The sequence below is a fragment of the Anoplolepis gracilipes genome, chromosome 12 (genome assembly GCF_047496725.1).
Source record: "Anoplolepis gracilipes chromosome 12, ASM4749672v1, whole genome shotgun sequence".
Classification (NCBI taxonomy): domain Eukaryota; kingdom Metazoa; phylum Arthropoda; class Insecta; order Hymenoptera; family Formicidae; genus Anoplolepis; species Anoplolepis gracilipes.
The window spans coordinates 8,425,234-8,452,294 of NC_132981.1; the positions used below are offsets into that span (position 1 = coordinate 8,425,234).

Consider the following 27,061-nt stretch of genomic DNA (forward strand, 5'->3'; position numbering starts at 1 on the left):
ATTATTCATGAGGCCACCGTAGTAAGTGTTGTCCGAAATTCAATTCGGTAGCCCGCGAAGGACGTTGTACGTGATTTGCTTCCCGCTGAACGAACGGTTGGATTTCTGTCTATTTCTTATCTTTCATGTCAAAGAGTATATGTTATACATATAATATATGTGTGACGTAGCTTTTATTATTTATCAACTAAAAATCTGAGAATAACATGTTAGAATTAAAAAAGTTAAAATCATAATAATATATATATATATATATATATATATATATATATATATATATATATATATATATACTATATACATCATATAATGTTTCATCACGATCTTGAAGTTTCGAACACGAAATTCTCCTTTCGCTGATTTTTCTTTGTCGATTTTTGCATATGCTTCTCACGCATAGTCGGGCTTCTGTCTTGTCTTGTCGAGAAGAACCGCTAACCGCTTCAAGCAAGTTCCCAACGGAGCACGGGAGCTGATCGAACTGACAAAGTTATGATACTGCTCTCTCGTCAACAACAAGAAGTGATCGATAGATATAACTTCGCGTTTCGACTGCACCGCAAAAGCGGTCAGTGATAGTGAAAATGATGTCGGTTTGATTTTATCTTGTAACATCAGCGAGCATTAACATCAATCGATAATAATCTATCACATAACAATAATTTTAGAATTCTTTTTTGAAACCTTAAAAAAGTTGCATTAATAATAAATCATAAAATAATTTTCTTCCATCATTCAGATTTTTTAATATATTGTATATATGTATAAAAAAATTTATACATTGAAAGTGCTCCGCCTAAATATCTACAAGATATAAAAATAAGTTACAAATTTTAGAAAAAAAAGATATTTGAGATTTGAATTATTTATTGTATTTATCTCTCCTTTCTATCTCACATTCTAACACACATATTCTCTCTTTCTCTCTTTCTCGACTCTCTTTTCTCTTCTCTCTCCACATGTAGCTATTTTAATAACTATATAAAAATGGCAATATTGTTAATATTCTTAATTGCACTAATAATTGTGAAAAATATTTGAAACTCTGAAAAATCAGAATATTTCGAAAGCCGAAATATTTAGTTCTTGCTTCTTTGAAAAATCGATACAATATATAATATGCATATATCCTACAATACATCCGCCCATTCGTTATATAAGACAATACTGCCTGATTTGACCGCGATTTCATATAATTTTGCTAATGGATCCTAGTAACGGCGAGGTAACCTTGTGCGCAGTGCTATTAACTGCGCTATTAAATAGCTTTTATCCGTGCGCGGGTATCGATAGTCCATTAATATTAATGTACCCCACCAGCAACTAATGAGCGGCGCCGATCGTCTAGCAGCGCCTGTGCGTTCGATAGCGGCTCACTGTGTTATAAGCTACTTTCCTCCATTAAGATTTAACGCGTACCTCGCTACGCAGCGCGTCCATAACTACGAGAAAATTGTCCGTTTTCCCCTCATCTGCATACACTGCACGCAGACTGCGTTTTGCGCAGATACGCGCCTGAAACACATGGCGCAGCTTTAACCGCTCCGCTTAGCTTTATTATAATTTCACCCGTGATTCCGCTAATGGGGATTAATCCCGACGAAACGGATAGAAGAACGTAGAGTAATATTAAGAGAAAACAACTAGAGAGCTCTGCGATTCCGTACTCTGTAATCCTTAATTCTTTTTCATCTCAATTGATCGCAAATCTATTCTTTTTTCCACTGGTAATGTGTGAACTTTCAAAGTTATTTAATGTTAGTCGTGAATATTTTCTAAATTGCAATTTTTAAATTATTCAGCACATTATTTGCAAGTTTTGAGTAATGAAGAAAAGTTTACATTATTTATGTTTTTAAAATTTGCATACAATTATAGTACAAAGCTATAATAAAAAAGACAAAAATTTATATTTATCATTTAAATAACATACAGTTTAATTGTCGTTTCTTATAATTATAATGTAATTTAAGATGAAAACTACATATATTTAAAAAATATATTATATTAAAATAAAACCTTTTTCTTACCTTTCTCAAATAAAATTTTCTAACTGAAAGGTTTAATACGCGTGCGTATTATTTTTCACGGTGCGCATCTCAGTCAAAATATTTCACATGAATGGAGTGGTTACCGTCTTGGGGAAGGAATGTTCAGATATTTTTCACCGATTCTCTAACACGTGGATCTAGAGAGAAAATTGTTTCGCTCTGATATAACACCAACGTCGCTGCGTCAGCGCCGGCCAGCGCTCGCGATATAACCCGATAATATATGATTACGTTTAATCGTGCACGCCGCGCCGCTCGAGCGGGATTTAAGCTTCGCGAGGATGAAGGCGAGAAAATTGCTGGGTCCGAAATTATATCGCGCGTTGTACTAACCGTAGAGGTGAACATTGCTGAACTGCTCGCGTTTTGCGGTTGGCCATCTGCTTGATTACACTTTATTACTCAATCCTTTTTAGGTCTTTACATTATATACATTTTATGTTTAAGCAAAATGAGAATTAGACTCATTGAGTTAAATATTTTTTCATATAACTTTTAATTTGTGTAAAATAATAAAAATATTACTTATCAAGTGTACATTTAAAAAGTTGAATGTTGGCTACTTTAATTTTGGAGACAGAATGCAAAAAATGAAAATTTTTATTAACACAGTATTTTTTTATGAAAGATATGAATATTCTAAATAGTATTTTATATACAAGAGATCCAAACAAAATTATGTAAATTTTTATAATAATTTCAAAAAGTTTTTTTTATATATTTAAAATCTATTACTCTTTTTGATGATTCCCTGATAATTGTTGTCTTAATAACAAGATAATTAACTTTTTGAACTCGCTGCAAAGTTAGCTCTGTTTCTAGTAAATAGAACATTATTGCCAATCTCAGTATGTTAATTTTTAGATTGTAAAAATCTCGTCATCAAGACAAACGCAATTTTTTTAATTCTTTAATTTCCTGAAATGTCGATAGCTGGTCACAATCGTGGTTTGATATTGGAATTGACTATACGTCGATCAAATGATTTTATGGCCGCACATATATTTGTCCGATTTGAATTCACGAGCGATTCTCTCGTAGCAAACTCGACACGTCGAAACCGCAATGAGTTTTCATTTCTTTTCTGTTATTTCTTCCTCGAATTATTTGCATTTTTATTAACTTCTGCAACGTGATAGTAAGATGTAAAATCGCTGGTCCAAAATCATATTGGATATTTCATATTATTAAAGATTCTTTACTAAAAAAAACTATATAATAAATATACAATAACTTTTATATATCAAGCTCTAATGATAATGTTCTTATTAAAATTTGTTAATCTAAATTAATCTAAATGTTATATTAATCTATTTATAAATAACTTGTCGATTAATGTTATGTATGAATTTGGGGAAATTCTTACGTTGTTTAAATTTATGGTGAAGATTTGTAAGATAATACGACGAGATATGTAGCATCAAATCTCCCTCGGGCATATAACGCATCTCAGAGTGAGTCAGATCGACTCCGTAGATTTCCTGGAGAAATATTGCCGGTACGACGTATATAATATTGGAGAAACTTTTGAAAACCCCTCTCACATACGCTTTCTGCAGTGTCACAGTGTGTTGTGACCTTTCATCGATTCTGAAAGCTCTCATTTAATTCGATGTATTTCCGAACGTGACATAGATATATTGTAGTACTGTTGTACAATAGCTATCAATGATATGAGATCAATTTTAACTAACAATAAAGCTCAATCTTTTTTATTGAGAAAAGAAAATCTATATTTTTCATGAACTATTTCTGGACATTACAAGAATTTCATTATAAAAAAATGTTACAACATAGATGTTTTACAATATAATATAATGATTATACGATGGATGCCACATAATAATTTTTAAATTAAGCAAAACTTTAATATAAAAAAGTATTTTTAAAAACTATTTTTTTCTTTTTTTCCACATTTGCTAAATAAATCGCATATCTATTCTAATCTATTACAAGAAGAATATTGAATACATATTTTTTTTATATTATTTAACTCAGAAAATACAAGTAATAATAAAGAATAATTTAAAACATGTTATTTATTTAAAAAAAAAACATGTATTTATATTTTATATTATTACTTTTACGAATAATGTAAAACATATTCAAACATATTTATACATAGGTAAAGATATATATTCATTTCAGTTTGTCGATGCTAAGCTCACGCAAAATTTATTTTCTATCGATCGTGGGCGTTGGCTCGTTAATCGGTCCTAGAGATTACTGTAATAATACCACCGACCCTTTTTGGTATTATACGGAAACGTCGAAAGCGTTTTCGCGGAGATTATGTGTTTTACCGCTTTGCATGAAATTTACTGTGGCTTCGACACTCATCGATTATCATAAGTCTATTAAAATCGGAAATTTACTCTACATACATTCTCTAGATACTTTATGTGACAGTTTGATAACGCGTTGTAGAAGTTTGGACGGGATAAGCTGAGAGGGGAGATATATGAAATCATCACAGTTTTAAAAATATTTACATCCTGTAATGTAATATTCCTGTAAATATTTATTTAATAAAAAATATTTTTAAATAAAGAGTGAGAATGTGAGAATTTAAAAATGTTAATTATAAAAGAGAGATAGAGGATAAAAGAGAGACAGAGATAAATAGATAGAGATAGAAAGAGAGAGAGAGAAATTTACAAGCACAAAAGTTTATATTTTTATAAAAATGTTTATAAAATATCCAATATATGTATATAATAGCTAATATTATATAGCTCTATTATTTTATAGCAATGTTAATAATTGAGAGACTGACGTCATTAATAAGCTATCAATTTTTGTCACGTTGTAAATCAGTATTTAGTCATAGAATAAACGATTAGTTGATTTTGCCGTGACACGACAGCCGTGTAATGAGGTACACTCGAATCGAATGTACGTAATTGCCTCATCAGCGGAGGTCCCGTTCGCGGAGTGGAAACACGCCATCACGATTTTGTCACGGGTTTAACGGGAGTACGTTGCGTTGTGGAATCAAATATGCACAGAGTGTTTGCGCGATTTTCAATCGAGTTGCACGTGTGTTCGCGCGGCCCATGCAAATATCAGCGAACGCGCAATTTTATCCCGCTTTTATTTCACCAGCCAAAGAGAGAAAAAAATGAAAAGAGACTTGTTTAGACTCGCTTCTGGAACAAATAATCGTCCGGAATTGATTTCTACCTTTCAGATGATTGTAAATCGATAGTTGAGAGCAACGAAAGTAGAACGCGAAAAAGTGGAAATCCGCGTAAAAACAAAGTCTTTATTCTGCCCTTAAAGCGTCAGAACTTTTCACCTCAAATGCATCCGTGCGTATCGAACAATTATAATTAGGTCATATTTTGCAAATCTAACTGTAAAGAAGATTTAAAAGATCTCTTTATAGTTTTTCATTAAATAAAATATCTTTTATAAAAATAATAAATATAATTTATATACCACAGCACAAAAAAATTAATTAATTTATCTAACAACATAAATAAATATAAAAGATTGCCAGTAAATTTTTATTGATTTTATAATTTATATGTTGTTACGTTATAGCGGCATTACACGGAGATTATTAAATTTAATCATTTAGAATCTAGTTCTAATATAAAGTAATATATTTAAAAAGATTTTGATTAATTTTTTTTCAAAAAGAATATTGTTTAGTCATTATGTAATTTAATCTAATTATAAATATATCGAATATTTTTTTAAACACGTTATCAATCTGACCAATTGTAAGTAATCTAACATCTAGTTTAAGTTTAATTATCTACAGATTATGCAGTCACTTAAAGCAAGTGAACATGAAACCATAATTTCATAAACTTTTTTCTGCAAATAGTCGCGTGTCATACACATCGCGTGTACGTTATTATTACCATACCAAACTCTGAAACGTCAATCTAGCTCGAGTGCAAGTGTTTCAAGACGACGAGGCGTACCGTTACAATGATTTTATTCTGACGCTTTCAATTTTAATGTTAATTCATGTCGGTGGGCGTGCGATGCGATACAAGCACTTTTCCATATACTACACAATGCACTTCGATATTCAACGTAACATAATGGACGGCTTCAATGTTTGATTTCGCACGTTCGACACTCGATATCGATTATTCGACTTCTATTGTACCCGCAAAACGTATTCCATTCACCGGATGCCGTGACGGTAAGATGCACCATTGAGATTACAACAATGGAAATTACAATAACGCATACTCGCGCGTTAACTGTTGCGATGTAATCTCTAAATAATTACGTGTCGTGGCAAAATTCGATAAACGTTGTACACAGTATATATACCACAATTTGGAATATAACGTAAATAAAATGTTTTTGCGGTTAAACGCTCGAGTTACTCATCAAAATCGTGATGTAAATTTCATTATATTGCTGTAGCCTGTAGCCTGTAGCTATGAGTATTGATGAGATTTTCCCATCATTACATTTATATTTTTATTTCCTAAAAAATTTTTTAAAAGTTTTAATTCATTTGTATCTTGTTCTTTATCTCTCTCATATTAATATATTTTGTTTTTTGTTTGACAAGATATTCTATACATTATATTTTCAATATTGTGAAATAAGTAAAATAATAATTTTCAATTTTAAGAGTTTATCTTTCATTGCTATGATTATATATATATTCGGAATAATCAAATTTTATGTGTTTTTATGAAAATTAATTGTAAACAAGATATTTTAATTTTAAAGTACATCTTTCTTATATTTCATATTTCTTTATGTTTTTGTACATTTTATTTTTATGTAGATAATCTGATACCAACATTATATATGTATATTACTTTAAACATATCATACAATTCAAATGTTTTTTGTTATAATTAAGCTGAACATTCATTATCAGTATCGCTTTATTAAAAATTGTATTGTAATTTTTAATTATTCACAATCAATTTCCAATTAAGCTAAGGCTTTTCTGTCATCAATTTGTGAATATTTTATTTATTCTTTTTAATTCAAACGAATAAAAAAGTACTACTTTTGTGTTTTTCTAAAAGAAAGGCCAACTTTTTAATTGAGACGATCAATTTATTTTAGCTTATTGATATGTTACAAACTATAACAATTGCAGCAAAAACATGATAAACGTACCCGATCAAAATGTTGCACTTTTTTTTCTCTTTCTCGTTATAACTTTTATATAGCCCTGGAAAACAAATAGAAAAAAAAAGTAATTAAAACATCTCTCTTCGTTTCTCTCTCTATTTTCCTCTCACACATACATATAATATAAATACATGAACGAAAAAGCGAGAAACATATCGACGGATCATCGAAAAGAGACGTAATTGTCACGCGTTTCATCCGCGAATTTTCCGAATAGAAAAGGGGTGGTGTAGACGTACCGATAGTGTTCATCTCGCGTATCATTTCCTGAGGGCAAGGGAGACGCAGGGTAAACGGTGTCGTGGGGTGGGACCACGTTTAATAAATACATGACCAATGTCAGGCAATGGTTTACATAGCCTGGCATTGGTTTCTACGCGCTACTGCACGACTTGCCCAGGATTATTCGAAATGTCGATACAAGGTGCATCGCGCCATTACGTTTTATCCGTTTTACCGGTTGTACGTAGAGTGCTAAAAAAACAGATCAAATTTTTGTAGAAATAAAAAAAATGTATAAATGAAAGAGAGAAAAAGGAAAAAAAGTTTTTTTTTCTAAAATATGTATATCTATTTTTTCTGCTTTACTTTCACGTTAAAAATTCAATAAACTGCAAGTTCGAAGATGAGGATTTTTGAAAATATAAGCAAAACGCACAGAGAGATCCTTCCTTACAATACAATATAATGATATTTGAGAATTGACGACATCGATCTATAACCTGACCGTAGCCTCGGCAAAATTAATAATACGGCTTATTGTTTAGATCTACATGTCGCTCGTCGTGTATCCATTTCACGCATCACGAAGCAGTGGAGAGATCTGTCGGCGGCGAGGGATCTCACCCGTCCGACCGAGGCTTAATCCGCATACCGGAGCTACCGTTCGTTCTCTCGATTTTAACCCTAACCGCCGTTATATCGATGGCACAGCCAGTGCAGATGGCGAAACCGGTGCGCCGTGTCGGTCGCATACCTGCGATCCGGACGATAGCTCTACCGGGGTCAGCCAATAGGTTCGATATGTGACAAGAGCCCGGCCGCGATAAATCGGACCTATGCAACTGCGAGTTCGCCCAAATTTCGATCGTTGATTTCAGTCAGTGTACCGTCGTTATCAACAAGCTGTGCTCGGCTGAGCATAATTCGCGGCGAAGAGCATGAGTTGATAGTGTTCACGTTAAGATCTACATTGATTGAATTAACGTAATGCAGGTGCTGTTTGTATCGTAATCCTTTCATCTCCGCATTGTTTATTACAAGCACGTAGAAGTAATAGATCGTTAAGCAAAAAAAAAAAAAAAAAAAAAAAAAAATTTAATGAATACGCTTACAGATATCAAGAGAATAAATTCAGCGATTGTTGGCATTCTTTATATGCATAAAACTGTTATTGAAAAGATAATTTCTTTTATACCTTTGATAGCAATCTACATAAATAAGCATTATATAATTCGCATTGCTATTTTTAAAACGTCAGAAGATCGTGAAGTTCATGTTTCGCGCGCTATCTGTATATCATAAACGCTTCGGGCAGCCTGATACAACATGCGAAAGGTCAGACCATGGAACCGTACAAACCATGTACAACCGGATTGTCGGTGCTGTATCCTGTGACACGGGTAAATAGCCTTCGTCCTCTTCGTTCATGTTCTCTCTCGATCCTTGTCCAGATATTTCTCTCTTCGTAATCATCCCGTCTCTTCCATCCTTTTTCTAGGTTTAATTTCCTTTTCATTCTCTCTTTTTCTCTCTTTTTTTTTTTTTTAGCCGGTTTGAGTTACATTTGGACAAAAAGTTGACGTTAACATCTGTGGCATTTTTTGCTCATCGCATTTTTTTTGTGTTTTTTATTTAGCGTTCCGCAAATTTGAGAGAAAAATTTCACGATATATGATAAAATTATTCCCTTTCCTTTTTACACATCGCTACCTAATTTAAAGTAATCCTTGATTCGTAAATTTTTACCTTGCAACTTTTATTAGAAGAAGTATAATATTTTAATCGCAATTATATTATTTATTACATTTTAATAGAGCTTTCTTTAGAATAATACAGAAATTAAGCTGAAATTATCTTCTTTCTTTATTCTCTTTCTTATCTTTATCCTTTATCTATTTCCCTTTGTCGATATTCCTCTATCGTTTTTTGGCTTGTCTACATTAAGATCGGTACACGCATCGGTACTCATGCGTGTTAGAGAGATTAGGAACGCATGCGTTGTATAGGGTCGGCACGACGGGAATGCAAACGATGAAGATTCATGCGAGATTACGCGAAACGCGGATTGTTAAGTCCCTTAAGCTCGGCTTTTAGAGGGACTACGGGTGTTAACGGGCGTTGGTGTTATATACAAATCTGCCGCTGCGTATGCTCAGAGCGTATATTGGGAGCCACCGCGTTCGCACGGAATGGAGAAAAAAAAATTGCGATTTGCACGCAGGCGATGTCGATAACGCGGTCGTGCATATGCGGTTCGTATCTAAATGCGTTTTACTCCCCATCCCTTTCGGTGCATCGCGTAGCGATTCCGACGAATTCAGGGTTGAAAACGTAAATGCGTTTTCGAGATTCTGACACGAAGCATGAGAAAACTTCTCTTGGATTATCTTTAATAAGTTGCACCTGTGATATATGGAAAATTTGATTAAAAATTGCTTTTATAGATAATAAAAGAAAATGTATTTCTTTATATTATTTATTATCTCTCTGAACAATTACGTTTAGGAATATCGTAAAACGATTTAAGATATAATAAAGTATGTCAAACTAGTTACAGAATCCGTCTCTCTTTATCACTAAATTATTTGAAAGCTATTAAATCAAAATATCTTTTAAAACTAATTTTATTGATTTTCTCTCATATGTGCATATTATGCAAATAATTTTCGAGTAACAATTCATCCAATTATTAATTAAATACACATCCTATAAGAAAGTATCACGAAAGGGGGAATGACGTGACGCGATAAGATCGAGAAATCCGAACGAAGTCTTGTGAAAATGCGAGCTAGTTAAGTCCGAGTGAAATCACGAGTCCGACTATCGGGAGCGTTAGTTATTGGGCACGAAGTACACCCTAAAAAACAAGGCAGTAAGAACACGAAAAGACAACAAAGAAGCATTGGGAGAGGCGGCAAAGAGATAAGGTCAGTCGGAAGGTAGAATTCGTAGGCGCTTGGCTAATAAGAGTGAAAAAGCAGCTACAGTGTTAGACGACCTTTTAATGAATTAATCGATAACAACACCAAGGAATTATAGTGTTAGAAAGTGTACGTTGAGTTCCAACATAAATGAAAAATTGTTGAAAGTAATCGTGAAACATAAACATGTATGATTCATTTAAATTACGATGGAATAATTCATTTAATTTCGGGAGACTAAGAAAGAAGATAAAAATGATATTTATATTCTCCAATATGTGTATATTTATTATACACGTAAAATAATTTTTTCGTATTTATTACATCTCTTCTATAAAATAATTGCTTATAATTATTTCGATATCATTACTGATAATAGTAAGTTGTAAAGAATTACACAGAACATTAATAGTAAAATAATTTTATATAGCTGTCAGAAAATTAGCGACCGAAATAAATATTGTGCTCGAAATCAAGCGTATACTTGTAACTGCGACAATAAAAGAAGAAAAAAATAAAAAGAAATTTGCGGTCCATAAATGCTAATGTAAAATCCATACATTATTGCACGCACTCGATTTCGTGTCACGCATATCGCGGTATGTTCTGTAGAGGACGATAATTTACGACGATCTTGAAAAGGAAAAAATAAGAGATTTTAATTATATAACATACTCCAAATATACTGAAGAAACTTTAATTTAACTTCAATTATGAAATTTATTTACTCTTTTCTGAAGTAGTCGTGATATGCTTCTTTGAAGAAGATACTTTATTTTTAGAGTTCAAAATGACTTAAAAATCGGAACTTTAAACTTTTATTTTACACACTTTATTCATTTAAAGGATATTCTCATTTTGCCAAACATATATTTTTATTTTAAAGCATCTTTGAATAGGTATGCAATTTATCTAAATAAAAAGAAAATAGAGATCGACTAAAGATTCAAGATCATGATAAAGTCAACTTCAACTAAATAACTTAAATATATCAAGGTATTTACCGAAAATATTAGAATAATAAAATTAGCAAAATAGAATCAGACGCGCTTCAATCATTCCGATTGCAAATGTGTAAATATATGTGCAATAAAACGAAGCGAGATAGCTGCTCGTGAATCTCTAGGAAGAGTCCCCCACGAGCATGTATTACTAATACGAATTTCTTGGTGGAAGTTTCCGTCACACGAGAGTGTATTCGAAACAGAGGAAATGCCATTTCCGCGGTTACAATAAACCTAAAATGGTTTCTCGGAAACCTGATTTCCATGGTCTTGCACAAGATTGATAAACATTACAAGTAGCAGATTTTACCAATTACATCTACGAATTTATTGAATAATTGGTAGAAACTATTTATGCAATATCATTAATAAAAATAATTTTACAACCAATGAAATCGTTTCGTAAATTTATTAATTTATTATCTTGATTTTTTAGGTAGTCGTATAGCTTTTACGTAATTTTTTGTCATATTTTAGTAACTTTTACACGATTCTACTATTATACTAAATTCTATTATTAAACTAAATAATTCACTTAATTTTTTACAAATTCATCGTGTTACATTTTATTAGTCATAATATAATTGTTCTTTATGATTTTTTATTTCTGAATCTCATTCTTTTAATTTATGCAAATTCTGGAAACTATGATAATGTCAGCATGTGAATCCAGAACAGTTGTAGAACTATGGTAAGAGACTGGTGGAAGATTTCACGAATTCCGTTAAAACTTCAATTCAAAGTGCGTTCCAAGTTTTCCGAGCATACGATCCTGATATGTAGATTTAACCGGCGTAGTTATCCTAAATTATCCTTGTAGGGCCTCCGGGCTGAGGGCATATTTTGTGTTCGCGAATGCACGAGTACATGCATTTGCTGCACATAGATGAAAGAGGGGTGTGTATATGAATGACGTATTCATGTGTTTATGTATTATACATCAATATCGTATATAATGCGTATATATTGCTGCAACAAGTACAGACTGTTTCAACAGAGCGACGATAATTACGTTTCATCGCACTTGTCTCGTTGATAGCACTAAGTGCAACGAACACGGACATGCAACCAATTAATTCCATCAACTTCGATTCAGCTCGCTATAATTTCACTGCAAAGCTTGTTACATTGTGCCTTCGAACTATAACATATTTGGTATCAATATCAGTGATTGGATCAAGTAGCTATTTTTTAACGAGTTTCGTCTCAGAATTTTTATTATATATTGTCCCTCTTAGCGGTCGAAAACACTAATAACTTGCAACGTGTTATATAATTCGCAGTAATTATATTTGTGTTGGTTATATTTTTCAATAAAAGATACAAAATATATCATATATTTTTTTAATTTGTTATAAATAATAAAGTATATTTAATTATAAATGAGAAATCACTAACGTATCCGAACCAACAATTCTCTACGTCATTAATATCTCAGTGTTTATTTATAATATGAATGTATTTGTCCTAAAATATTCGAGAGAATAATTTTACAAATATCTATATATGTAATTATTTCAAAATTATTTCTTCAATTTTCTATATTTATACTTAGTATTTATTTCTTATAATTCTTTATAAAATAAATTTTGCGCTCTTAACACTTTATTATTTTTTTTTACAAATAAACTCAATTTTTTGTTCTTTTTCCCTTTTTATTTTAAATCCAATATTTAAATTATATAAAATTTTATATGTAATATCTATATTTTATATATTCCATTATTTTCTTTTATAATATATGTTACATGTTTTAATTTTTCTCGAAAAGAGGGCGAGATAGAAATCAACTTTTTTTTCCATACATTCTCTCTTTCATCTTGTTATGTTACATTCTCATTTATGAGGTAAAGAAAAGAGACAACATATTATTACAATATTGTTCTTTAGAAAACAATATCACATGCGCAATTATCATTATACATGGGGACCGCATGAATATGTGCTTTAACATTGATCGAGTTCATTAAGGGACCGTCAGCAAGACCCATCTCGTTAAGGCCGCGCATGTCTCGAGATTGAAGCTTTCGGCGTGAGCAGTATCTAAGTTTCGTACAAAGTTAAAGCCGTGCCGCAGGGTGTGAAAGCATCCTCGGGAGAGAACGAGAAAGACAGAAAGATAGAGAGAAAGGAAAAGAGAGAGAGAGAGAGAGAGAGAAAAACAGGCGTGACTAACCTCACGATTTAAGATAAGCTCGACCTGTAGCATATGCTCGCGTTCGCAGAGTTCGCTCTCGCTTCTCTCTCCTCTCTGCCTCTCTCGTTGCACGAATACGAGATCGCGGTCCCACAGACGAGATTCCGCGGCCGAACACACTTAATCGTACAGTAAATTGCGAACCGCTGCAACGAATCAGATATTCCGCGAGTTGGCCCGGGAAATAACGCGCTCAGGAGAGATTTTACGTGGTTCCTTCTCCATTATTATCTCGAATATAGCAGACAGAGTGAAGGCAATTAATTATTATAGTTATATTAAACGAATTAGCACTTTTCGTACAATCGAAACGTTTTATCTGTATTGTAAGCTGGATGATATGGAAAAGTGGAGAAATGGAAATAAAGTAGATAAAATTGGATTTATTTCGAGTGCAAGATTTAGAGAGAGTTTCAAAATGATTCGCAAAGTTAAGACTATACGTGACAGTTTATTAAAATTACCACAGATAAAACACGTATATAATATTGGTATAAATTCAATAAGTTTAAAATTTCGATGCTAAAGACACGTGTAAATGATTGCTGATGATATTCGAAAGACCGAAAATGCAATCCGCGTAAGGCCATGCGTCAATAGCATGTAATATTAATTTGACAATTGAATTGTAAATTATGCAATGAATTATGCAAATCGTAATTAAATTTATCGAAATTATATACAGGTTGTGTAATTTGCTTCTGGCAATGTTGAGTAATACTCTTCCGACGATACGCTTGAACAAAAATGTTTGCTGGATGCACTCATGTTGGATGATTTATTCGGGATGCCCATCAAGGGCGAACCGTGTAAATTCGGCTTATGCAGGACGTAGTCGGGAGGGATTGCAGTTTAAAGCGAAATAAAAGACTGCTGGCCATCGATCAATCGTTAATTGTGTACCTCGAGAGAAAGAGAGAAAGATAGAAAAAGATCTCTCGACCGAGATTAATGTGCAGGAAATAAACAGCTTGTTTGTAGTTGTACTGGTCGGAAAAAGAGTCGTTGTGAGTTATATTTCGCTTGTGGGAAGATACATGCGGATGTATCCCCTTGTACCGATCAAGTACAAGTTCCGTTTAAACGATACAGTATTCTAAAGGTTTGTTTTGCGATCCAATCACAGCGTTCATTGTCCGATAAAAATGCTAACGAAATGTAAAATTATTGTGATTCAAATTGTGTTTGCGGAAAAAAAAATTAAAAAGTTTTTATCTTGTAACTGCATTAATTTACATAGCAATGTTTTAGAGAGACGTATAATTTTGAGTATTATATATGAACAATGTCAATATACGTGCAAATAATTAGGAAATTTATAAATTATTGTGTTTTTTAATTATAAAATTTAATGAAATCCTACCCTACATATGTACGTATCTGACTTTAATTTGAACAGAAGACAATTGAGATTATTTACAGACCCTTTATTTACCCTTTTAAGATTGTGAGGATAATGTATTCCAAAGATTATTTTGCATCCTGTTGGGATTATATGTTACAAATTATACTGTCTTCCTATAAATTTTCTGACTTGTATGAACGCTAGCATTATTTCGAAAAAGAAAATTTATGAAAAATTTGCGAATATTATAAAAAAGAGATAGAAAGAGTTTATTAATTTAAAAAGCAGCTTTTAATTTAAAATAAATTAAATTTTTGAACATCAAAAATTTCAAAAAAACTTCCCAAGATAAAATAAATTAATTAATATCAAGAAAGCTTAATAAAAAGCAATTATAAACAAGTTATATTAAATATTTAAGACATAAAAGATGTTGTTTAACGTCGAAAATAAGATAGTGATATACATTAATAATACATTTAATTACGAATTGAGAGAAGAGAGAGTTTTTGCATCAAACACTTTGTGTTTTCAATATAAAAGTGGTGTATAAAAACAACGAGATTAATTGTGGAGATGCCAATAAACAGCACTTTGTCTGTCTCGAAAGAATAGCTGAAGTAATAATAATTTTATGCGCCATTCTTTAACACAGCGGCCGGTCTAGTTTCGCTTTATCGTCAAACAGTTGCTGATTAATGGCCCAAATTACTGGCGGCAACAACTATAACCCGGCCCCATGTTACACGCGTGGAACTTTCAGGCGAAGTTCCAAACGCAGTGGAGAGTTTGCAGTTAAGCTACTTAATCGTGCTTGACTGTAAATCGTGGCTCGTAACGTCGTAGTCGATATTTCGCACAAAGTTGCGCGGCGATAGTGTTCCCTCTCGAACAAATAGGATAGTAAGATAGATACGAATTGATGAGATTTTAGTACAGTATTGTGCGTTAGATACCAAAAGTTTTATTATTATATTTTAAACAAGACATATATATGTTTCAATACATAATTTTTTCTTAATTCCTCACAATAATAGTAAAAAAAGTATATATATTATATTTAATTAATTATTATGATTTTATCAACCAATTTTATCGTAATTAGTTATAAACAACTTTATATATTTAATATTATGTCTCTAATATTGTATATATTAACAAGTTAAAAAAAAAATCTATATTTTTCATAGAGAAAGCAAATAACAATATATGTTTTTCTCTCCAATGTATGTATTCGAATTACAGTTTTCCTTAATTTTTTTTTTCCTAAAAAATAATTGGCTCCATTTCTAGCTTTTTATATAATTTATTCTTTTTCGCATGCGACTAAAATTCAACTTTTGTGAAATTGCATAAAAGTAGACGGGCACTACATATATGTATACGTCGTCAGCAGACTTTTCGCGAGTTGAATTTATGCCCCGCATATTACTATGCCGACTGGATACGATGAAGGCACTCGTATATCGTATTTCAATAACCGGGTATCGTCACATACATCATCCAGCGATAGAAGAAAATCGCACGTCTCGTATTCCACGCTCAGATAGCCATGTAAACATAATCTGCTCTTTGCTCGAGGAAAGGATCTTGTAGAATTAACAAGCATCCGAAGGAGATAACAGTAATTCATTCGTTGATGAGTCGAAGTTTATTCATTACTATCTGGAGATTCCAAATTAGTTATAAAGAAAAAAACGTGCAATACATAAATGAATAATAAACTATAATAAAAAAAATAAAATAAATTTAAAAAATATGAAATAATAAAAATAATAAATAAATAAAAAAATAATTTATTTTATTATAAACTAATGCAATAAATAAGTAAAAATATTATATAAAAATATGAGCTTTTAACTAAAAAAAATTGTTCAAATTTACTTTTATTTAAAACAAATAAGAACCTATTTTTCCTGGGACTTATGCATTCTCTCTTTCTCTCTCTCTCTCTCTCTCTCTCTCTCTCTCTCATAGATTTTTATATTTTTTAAATTACTTATTGCGTATTACTATTGTGTATCATTAATTAGACACATTTACTAAATATTACAGATATTACGGATGCAAAACATATAAATGCTTTGCGACGTATCACATATGATAAAACAATCTTGCACAAGCTCATCACGACATATCATTTCTTCTTTCACAACACAATTCGTGCGCATCGACAACCGAGAAGATATTCATTATCACAGTATTCACCTACATGCCGCACAGGTGCCGCAATGATAGGATCTTAGATTCTCCTCTACTCACACGGTTATCTACACATACCATTACATGCCCTATGTAGTTCGAAATTTGCTCTCTTCTCTTCTCTTCTCTCCTCTCTCTCTCTCTCTCTCTCTCTCTCTCTCTCTCTCTCTTCGCCAGTCGAAGTGTGTCGCTCGCTTTGTGTGCACTAACTTGGCCGTAAATTGAACAGCCTCTTCGAGAACAAGGATAACGCAGTGTTAATTCCTCGTGGGAGTGAACACGAAATGCACGCCGTGCACGAAATGCGTTGCCTCGCCTCAATGCATTCAACAACACGTTTGCGTTGCGGAATATTAATGCACAGGCGACGACGAGACGCGCGAGAGCGCGCGGAGGGACCAAGTTTTTCGATTATTTCAACGGTACCGTTCCCGCGATCGCGCGTTCTGCGTCCGCTGTCCCAATATTTACGTTTTTAATGGTGCAAAACGTCGAGGGAAATTGGAAATCGGTCACCTCATGACGGGTGAATTTTCGTTAAGTGATGCAGTTTTGCCGATAGTTTACGTCGCGTCATATTGATGATTTTCTAATTTACTGTGATTAATAATCATTAAAGATGAACTGATTGACTATATATTTTTTACAATTATATATTTATTTCTATGTAATATTTTAATATTCAAAAAAGAGATACTGACAAATATTCAAATTAAATATAACAACAATTTTCGAGGAAAAATACAGTTATGAAATAAATTATTAATTTGATACTTAAATATCATTCCTGATTGTGTATTAAATAAAACAAATTCCAGAACGCTGATATATGCAACTGTAAAATTCTATGTTAATAAAAATTTACAAAATTACAGAAATTTATAGAAATTGTCCAGAAAAACATAAACAAAAATTTAATTTAACACGATTTGACTTCTTGTACCGTTATCTTAAAAATCTTTCTTTTACAACTAATACATCATACGATTTAATATAGCAGTTTATACCAGTGTTTTTCGGCGAGAGATGAAGGCTTTACGTCGAATCCACAAAAAATTGCGAACACGGCAAAGCCAAAGCTAACCACGAAATATCCGTATCCAACTTCGTGAGCATATATAACCAACAAAAAATCTCATAAATATCATGTCGTCGTGGCTATTACCGCGACCGGCGAGTATACGGAATACTAATCGTAACGCACAGAAAAAGGGAGAGAGAGATGGACGGCTGTCGCCGCGACCGTGACTAAACTTTTTCAATTATGTACGCATAAAACGCGTCTGGTCCACGAGCAAACTCACTTCACGTCGATATTCCCGACCTATATTAAAAATTATTCCTCGATATCTTGTAATTGAAAGTCAACGTTGCAAGTAATGGTCATAAATATGCGTAATTTAATCAATAGCAATGTCTAATTACGTGTGATTACCTAAATGTGCCGAAAATAAATGAAAGATAAGAGATAGATATTTTCTATGAGACATTTGCATATGTGTATGTTTCAATCAAAAGCCTTGAGATAAAGATGTACATATTTAACAAATAAGTATTCTTTAATGATACATATTTGTTTCTTTGTATTAAGCATAAAAATATTGTGCGATTTAAAATAAGACATGAAAAATACGCATGAAAAATATAATAGATAAATTTAGGATAATTTGTTCGTGTAAAGCGGGTATGAAATCGTCGGAGAAATTTCACTATTTTTCCAACGTTATCAGAAAGCTCTCGGGCCATGAGGGATCGTAATAATAATGTTTCACGAGCGAAACATGGATATTTTATATTTTGCCACCTGCGCGCGAAGCGTGCACGTGAGAAATCTACGATGGGCTTCGGGGTAACTAAGTGTTTCGCCTCTTCGGGTTAAAAACCCGAGGGCAACGGGGATAACTGAATTAGGAAGGTGCGGGTCAGACACCCTTTTAACGCGGCCATTTACCTCTCCCAATTTTCCGTCGTCGCCTACACGTTGCCCACCCTCTCCAGCTTCGGTCTAATAAAAAAAGCCGGGAAACGTGAACATCATATTAAGCGATCGAGTTATTATTTCTGAGTCACACGTGCTAAAAGAAATGTTATCATTTCGCCGTTATTGGGATCGAAAAAGAGAAGCCGTGTGTGAAGTTATTCGAAGGGTTTATCCTGAAATGGGCGACATTCATTTTTAACAGAAAATAAAGCTAGATGGATGTAAAAATTTCATAACATTTTCTTTCCAAATTTGCTAAATTAGAAGTTTGCTTTTAATTACTTTTAAAAACACACTTAAAATTAAGAGAAAGAAAAATTGAAATCGTATCATAATAAAAGATAATCAAATTAAAACATGATATTCGCAAATATGTGACAAAGAATTTAAAAATGTGACTGTTTTAACACAACGTTTTTTGTAAAATGCAAGTCTAGCTCTAATTAAAACTTATTTATAAAGCAGAGGAGAGTCATATATCAAATTATATAATTTACATTCGAGAAATTTGAAAATATGTGTAAAAATATATTTTTAGGGGAAAAATTCACATTAAGCTTAGAAAAAATATTGTCAACGTTAGAAAGAGAGAGAGAGAGAGAGAGAGGGAGAGAGAGAGAGAGTCTAAAACTGCCGAGTGCAAGTCTCACACGTTTGCGATATGAATTTCATTCGCGCGCAAAGTTTACGATGTAGACGACGTGCGGCGAATTTGGTCGGTTTCCGTATCATATGAAACAATCGCTTGCAAACACAATGAGAGTAAATTTTAGCAGCCATGACGATCAGTATATCTTCCCATAAAATCGCGTTTGTGTAGCGGGTAAGCTGCACTATAATTCTAGATTACTGAATGCTTTTTTTTCTGGTAGGCGATGTTATATAAATATATTTACACTGTTTATATAAAAGAGAGAAAAAAAAAGAGAGTGAAAGATATTAAAAATATTAAATTAATTAATTTAATTAATTATCATTTAAAATATTATTTAAATTTTATATATATTATTTAATATATAAAAATTTTTTTATTATTAATTATGAAATAACAAAGCATTTGAAAATAACAAATGACGTTAAATGAGATACTTTATTCGTTACTTATGGCCGCAATTTATTTTATTTCAGCATATTTGATATTAATTTAGTGTACGAATAAATGTAATGTTAAAATAAACGTAATAAAATTGTAATTTAACATCCACTTTTATTTTGCAGTCTCTCTCTCTCTCTCTCTCTCTCTCTTACTCTCTATGGCCAAAACATCAGTTAGTAGGACAGTTTCGAAGCTGTTACGCGTTAATTAATCCATGTTTTTACCCTCGGAATTAAATATAAAGCATTCCCGATGCTGACAGTAATGTACGATTAACATGTTAATTTGCCAAGATTTAAAAGGTAATAGTTGTCAGATTATGTTCTTCGCCATTCGAAAAGAAGTCATCTGTCGTCATCCAGTCGGCACCCCTCGCAGATCTTGCGCGATCTAGCAATGTTTTACCCTCGTCTCTCGCGTTGGTGTTAAACCCCCGTGGGGCGAGAAATGCTTTTCGGCGAGAGAGGAAAGAAGTTTGAATTTTCCAATGTCGAGTTTGACTTGCAGAGTGCTAATATTAAAGTTCGTCGTGTGCCGCACGGGAACGAAGGACCAGGCTTCGAAACGGGGACACGACACGACGAGAAGAGAGAGGTGCTTGCCGCGCCTTGTGCATTAGCCGAGGCGCTCTCCGGCTCTCGGGATTAGATTAGAATTTGTTAGGGGCGTCTCTTCGGCGGTAACTTCATCCCAGAAACGCCGCCAGTTTTGTTTCATCGCCTCCGGGCGTGAGAGCTTTTCGGAAACTTTATTACAGGAAGTTCCGTTGGGACGCGCGTTGCCCTATCACTAGGAGACGAGGTACAAAAGGTTTTTCAAGCCGGTCCGTCGAAGCAGACCGGAAAGACCGCGAATTTCTCGCTCTGGACTATTTGCTCGCTGTTATCCCTGTCTCGAGTTGTAAATGTCATTCTGCTCGAAGAGAATTTACACAAAGAAATGCGCTTCGCGACGTGGTTAAATAAAATAAAAACCCAAACGAGCGAGATCCATATTTGTACATCATTAAATACCAGACAGATTCATGAATTTTTTCTAATAGTATGCACATATATTTGATGTATGTACATCTTTTCCTCGTATTTTATCTCATGACTATTTATTCTATATAATTTTTTTATACGTTAAATATAATTAATTAGTAATATTTATTTTTTTAATGCTACAAACATATCCACGTTACAAAAAATCATTATTTTGAGAAATCTCTGTAGCAAGGTAGAAATGTCTAACTTAATTTGAAAGTATTGTACTTACGACTTGCGCCTGATTAATGGTAAATAGTTAATAGTATATATGTCTTAACCGCATGGTCCTTGAGTATAGTTTGCTGACGCAGTGGTTTCCAAATTCTACTTACGCGACATTAACAATAAACTTTCTTACCCCAGAATAAGAGCTAGCACGATTTGTCTACCTTCAAGAGGTAGACTTTGCCGAGGTTTGCTTCATTCTTGCTATACTTCGCGCATTAACCGAAACACTACGAAGCTGGATTAGAATTTGTCAGAGCTGTCGTACAATAACTTCGTCCGAGGAAATGCTTGGAGTTTTGCTTTAAGAAGTTTGCCCCTCGTCTCGTGATAAATTGAAACTAATTTACACTACGCATAATGAAGTTCTTGAAGTAAAGTGCATCTCAACATTTCAAGAACGTCAAGAGAAAAATTTATATGATCTCGGAAATATATTGTATGTCACGAGCAGAGCAAAGTACCATCAATCGGCGAGTTGAAACTGATTGTCTGACGCGTTTAAATTAGATATTATTCAATAAAGTTAATGAATTTCGATCATAAATAATTTATTGCTAGAGTTGATTAATTTTTGATGAACTTCAAAAATTAAAATAATAGAGGACAGTATGGATAATAATTTCTTGCCATTGAATATAATTATAAATGATATTTTGTTGATCGCAAATGAATCATAAATCATAAATATTATTGTACAATAATAACGTACTAATTAAATAATCAGATTTAACAGTTATTACTTCGATAATTTAAACGATTATTAAAATAATGTTAATCAACTTTATTAATTATTTTGTATTTTATCATTACAGTTTTTAAACTGATAAATTAATGCGATTTAAAATTTAAGATAGTCTAATACATGTCAAAAAAAATATTTTTCTTACATTTTACTTTTTTTTAACTTATTTTTCATTTACTCTAATAATGGACGCCGATCGTGAATTTACTTCAAACTGACAGTCTTACGACCGCATTAAGTTCCTTATTTTTGTTCCTCTCGAAGCCAAAACACGAAAGAGCTTTTCTTCGTCGTTCCACCTCGGCCATCGACAACTACGAACCGGACTTTCACTTTTTCTTAATTCGGTTCGATTTTCGCTACGGCGAGAAAAGCGATATTCGTATAATGACATTACTTTTATGAGTCCTTCCTAGAAATTACTTTTACAATTAAAAAAAAAACTTCGTTTTTTTTACAGTATCTTCCATTTATAAGTAACTGAAGTCAAAACAATATATCTATACAAATAAATATAAAATATATATATATTAAATATTTATTAATTTGCAATTTTACGATATAAACTCGATAATCGCGATCATTTTTACAAGATTGAGTTTTTTCAGTTTGTATAAAAAATATATTTTTAAGATTATATAAAATATAAATAACAAATATTCTCATTAAGATAAAAATGATGTTATCCTATTTTTATTAAATATTAAATTATTCTGTTTATTAAAATACTCTTAAAGCAAAATTTTTTAATGAATCAACGATACGACATATTGCATTTCCTCTAATTACAATCTTTAAATATTTACTGTAATATCATATTAGCCAGAATAATCTCGAGTATGAAAGCGTAGTGCATCGTAAACACGAAGTACCTACTAGAGCAGAGAGATAATGCAGGAACGTAGCCGTAACGATTCTTATAGGGTTCAAACTTTAGGAATAGCCTTTACAAAAAACATTAAAGAAACTTTAAATTAATATAATATTATAAAATATTAAATATACAAACATACGTAAAAAACAAAAAGAACAATTAAACTACGATGAAAAAACTTGTAAAGTATCTTATTATACGCACAAATTATCAATGAAATTTTGTACCTAAACTATTATTTGCAATGTCACTCATTTTGCCTTGATATAAGATAAAAAAATTTAAATCTAAAAACTGATTCATAAATATTCAACAGAATTATTATTGCTTGAATTATCTATGGTTACATAAAAAAAATACAACTAATATAAATATTCTTTATAATAAATCTAAAATATATTCTCTTTTTTTTTTAATAAATGCAGGTTTAATGCTACGGTGGTTAAAACATCGTTTTGCAACGTTTCGACAAAATCCTGCTTACGTCCTTGGAGCATAAGATAACAATACAGTTGGTGTAGAGCCAAGCTGCATAACCATTTTCATAGTCAGGCGGTTTTACGTTTTATGATAATGCTCTCGCATCAAACATACACCGTTACTTCCGACGTTTAATGCGTTTACTCGAAAATTTTCACCGCGACAGGGTGGATAAAGTGTCACGATTCACTATCCGCATTACAAATGTTTTTTATGATGTTGTGTTCCATAAGCGAGTTACGGCTACAAACTCACCTTTTGAGACTTGTTTCTCGGTGACGTAAAAATATCATACTCGTCGGATTTTACGGGATGTGTATGTTTAAAACTCGCGTATTTAATTATTCACGTGCAATATAAACCACTCGGATTATGGGCAAATTTCGCATGGCTTTAAAATTACAAAAGAGATATGATTATCCTTCCTAATGGTTACGCCGAGGCTCGTTAACGTAATTACGTAACGGCCGCTCGGGCATAATTTTACACTGAACATGCATAAAAATCCCGTTTTGTTTAAATGCAATATTGCAAGTTAAAGTAATGTAATATGGCAAAATTTTCATTCAAATAGAGTTTTCAGTAATAAATTAAAGTATCTTGTAATGCATTTATTTTATTTAATGATTAAATATTCGAAATAAACCCGATCATATCCGCAAAAATATTGCTAATTATATTACTTTGTATTTATATTACAAACAATTATTATTTCAATTATTTTGAATATCACAATTCAAGTTGCTGATAAAAAGTTAATTTTACATACCTTGCCACTTCTTCGAGGAATCGACTCGTAGGGTTCCTTCGCTCTGAATTTGATCTTTGCCGTTGGTAACGCGACAAGTATAAAAACCAACATCAGAAACGTCCAAATTTGTGATTTTTAATCGACTTCCTGCCAGGTTCTTGGCCGCATGTTCGTGGATCTGAAATGTCGAACATAATGCTCTCTATGCATTTATCGAATAATAATGTGAGAAATAGAAAATAAAAAATGAATAAACTTAGTGTTGAAAAGTATTTAGAGTGTATAAAATATAAAATTTTGATTTAAAAAACAAAGAAAAAAAATTTTAATTCTAGAAGAAAAGATTTTTTCTTTTGCATGACATTCTCAGAGAAGCAATTGTGAACGGTTTGATAATTTTGCGCATACTTGTGCGTGTATTTTTCTAATGGTGATTTTCGGTCGGTCTTCTTCTAACGGGGCTTCATTCTTGAACCATCGTATCTTTGTCGGCGGAGGATCGCCCACGACTTCGCAACGCATATGGGCAACACCGCCAGCGTCTTTCGAGATATTTGTCAGAGTTCTTACAAATTTTAAAGTGCCACTTTTCGTGCCGGATGCAGCGTCCACATCAGTTCTGCAAAAAAGATGATAAAATATATTCTATATCATAGTACATCGGTAAAATGTCATAATACATTTGCAATTTTTTGGAAAGATACACACACATATTATAAAGTTTTAATACAAGATATATCTTGGACTTATAAAAAGATATATGTGTTTAGGTTATTCTGTATTATTATCTCATAATATCGCGATAAATTTGCCTTTAATATTTTCAAATTAAATACCATGTAAACGTTATTTAGATATCTTCCTTGTGCAAATCGATCGCGCCTGTAAACCCAGCTGCAGTCTAGATAACAATATAACTTTGTAAAGAGGAATCATTAGAGGAAATAAACTTTACGCAAGTTCTGTTTCTTCCAAAGAACTTTACTTAAACTATTATAATTATATTGGATTACATAACTATACTTATTAACCGCAACGTTAAATAGATTTTAAAATCACTCGACTAGATGTTCTAAAAATATTTTTAAAAATATATAAAAATCAAAGAATGTAAAAATTTTTTAATAGAGATAAAATATCTAAATAGATCAAAGAGCTTTTTTTTTTACTAAAATGTTCTATAAAAATCTAAAAACAATGTACAGAAAAAAAATATTGCCTATATCATTTATATCATCAATACATTATTTATCTCTAAATTAATTATTTAAATTTTTTGGAGTTACAAATATTATAAATTATAAATATAAATTATTAATATAATAATTAATTATAAATCTTACAAATTTTTTATTTGTTTTTAAATTACTTATGCATTATATTATATTTTATAAAAATTTTTGTATCTCTACAAACGCAAGACTTTAGAATATATAGGATCTTCTAATATATGTAATATTTTTCGCAAGTGTACTATTTTTACGGAGCTTGCAAAATTGCATTCTCATGAGGTAATATCGTGTCTCCACAGATATGAGCTCATGTATGTTGATATAACAATCGCGAATGAGATGTTAGTATGAGATGTAGCCACGTAACAGTGATAATGCACTTTAGAGACATGGATGTTGCAATCAATTGTAGCTTCCGGTGAGCGGAGGAAGTCAAATGGGCGCGCTTGCATTGTGATTAATATCAAATAGAGAGGGGCCGCTGTGCTAGAATGCAATATTAAATATAAATGCAGAGACATACATCCTTTTTCTCTTCTTCTTTTCTCCGACTGTCCGTGAAAGTAATGCCTATCGTGCCAAGTTTCCTTTATCCCGGGAGACTTGATACATGGCGTCGCGAGACGCATTTAGCGCATGTTTCCGGAAACGTGCGCCACACACTTTTTAAATCCCGTATATTCGCGCAAAAATACGACGCGCGACGCGCATCCGCGCCTCTCGCTAAATTCCTGAAAGTCAGAGAATAATTCAAGCGAAACGCGCGGCGGGACAAAGGGCGACTTTAATTATGTCGCCGATGCAGCTGCATTTCACGCGACGACGTTCACGACCGCCGACAGTCGTAATGTTACGATGTGCCGTTGTAACGAGAGATACGCGCCGTTTTGGACGCGTTTACGCGATAAGACGCAGTTATTACTATCCATGTTTGACGTTAATACTGTTGCCGTTTCCCACGGGATATGATAATAAGTTTGAGAAAGATATTTTTTAAATGCATGTAATAGAAATTTTCGATAATTAGTCATATTAATATAAAAAATGTTCTCGCGTGAATGTTTAATTCAAAATTTTATATAATTAGATTATTTAATTATTAAGATTTTACAGAGAAAGAGAAAGATGATTTCGATTTAAAATAGAAGAATGACCAATCAAAAATCATATAACTTTGATCCTCTAATAATTTGCAATGCACTTTGTTCTTTAAATAGATGTTATATTAATTTTTTATACAGGTATATATAATGTCATAAATTGATTTACGCGAATACATGTTTATTAAAATCTCTTCATTTATTTAAATATTTCAAATTTCTTAATTTTTTTCTTGAAGACAAAAATTCTACAGACTATTATTATTATTATTTAAATTCTCTCTATACGTTTTTAATTCAATTTTTACTTTTATTATAAATTATCAATTTTGAAGATTATTTATTCATAAGAAGTCTTCTATTGAACTTGGCGTGATCGATATTCGTTCTCGCACAACGAATTCGAGCGACGGCTGATACGCGAAGGAACACAGACGGAGGAACAGGGCGGTTAGGGTGACCCTATCCTTCCGCAGAGGGCCA

At 32.3% G+C, this 27,061-nt stretch overlaps 1 protein-coding gene across 3 annotated transcripts in view; it reads right to left on the minus strand.

Moving 5' to 3' along the window:
• Positions 1 to 27,061, minus strand: part of Ror (tyrosine-protein kinase transmembrane receptor Ror) — a 237,202-nt gene that overhangs the window by 12,311 nt on the left and 197,830 nt on the right. For all 3 annotated transcript variants that reach the window (XM_072903493.1, XM_072903495.1, XM_072903494.1), the window contains 2 exons: positions 24,655 to 24,865; positions 24,265 to 24,424 (listed from right to left, as the gene is read on the minus strand). In XM_072903493.1, coding sequence (XP_072759594.1) covers positions 24,265 to 24,424; positions 24,655 to 24,865 — 371 coding nt within the window. The remainder of the gene's footprint in view (positions 1 to 24,264; positions 24,425 to 24,654; positions 24,866 to 27,061) is intronic.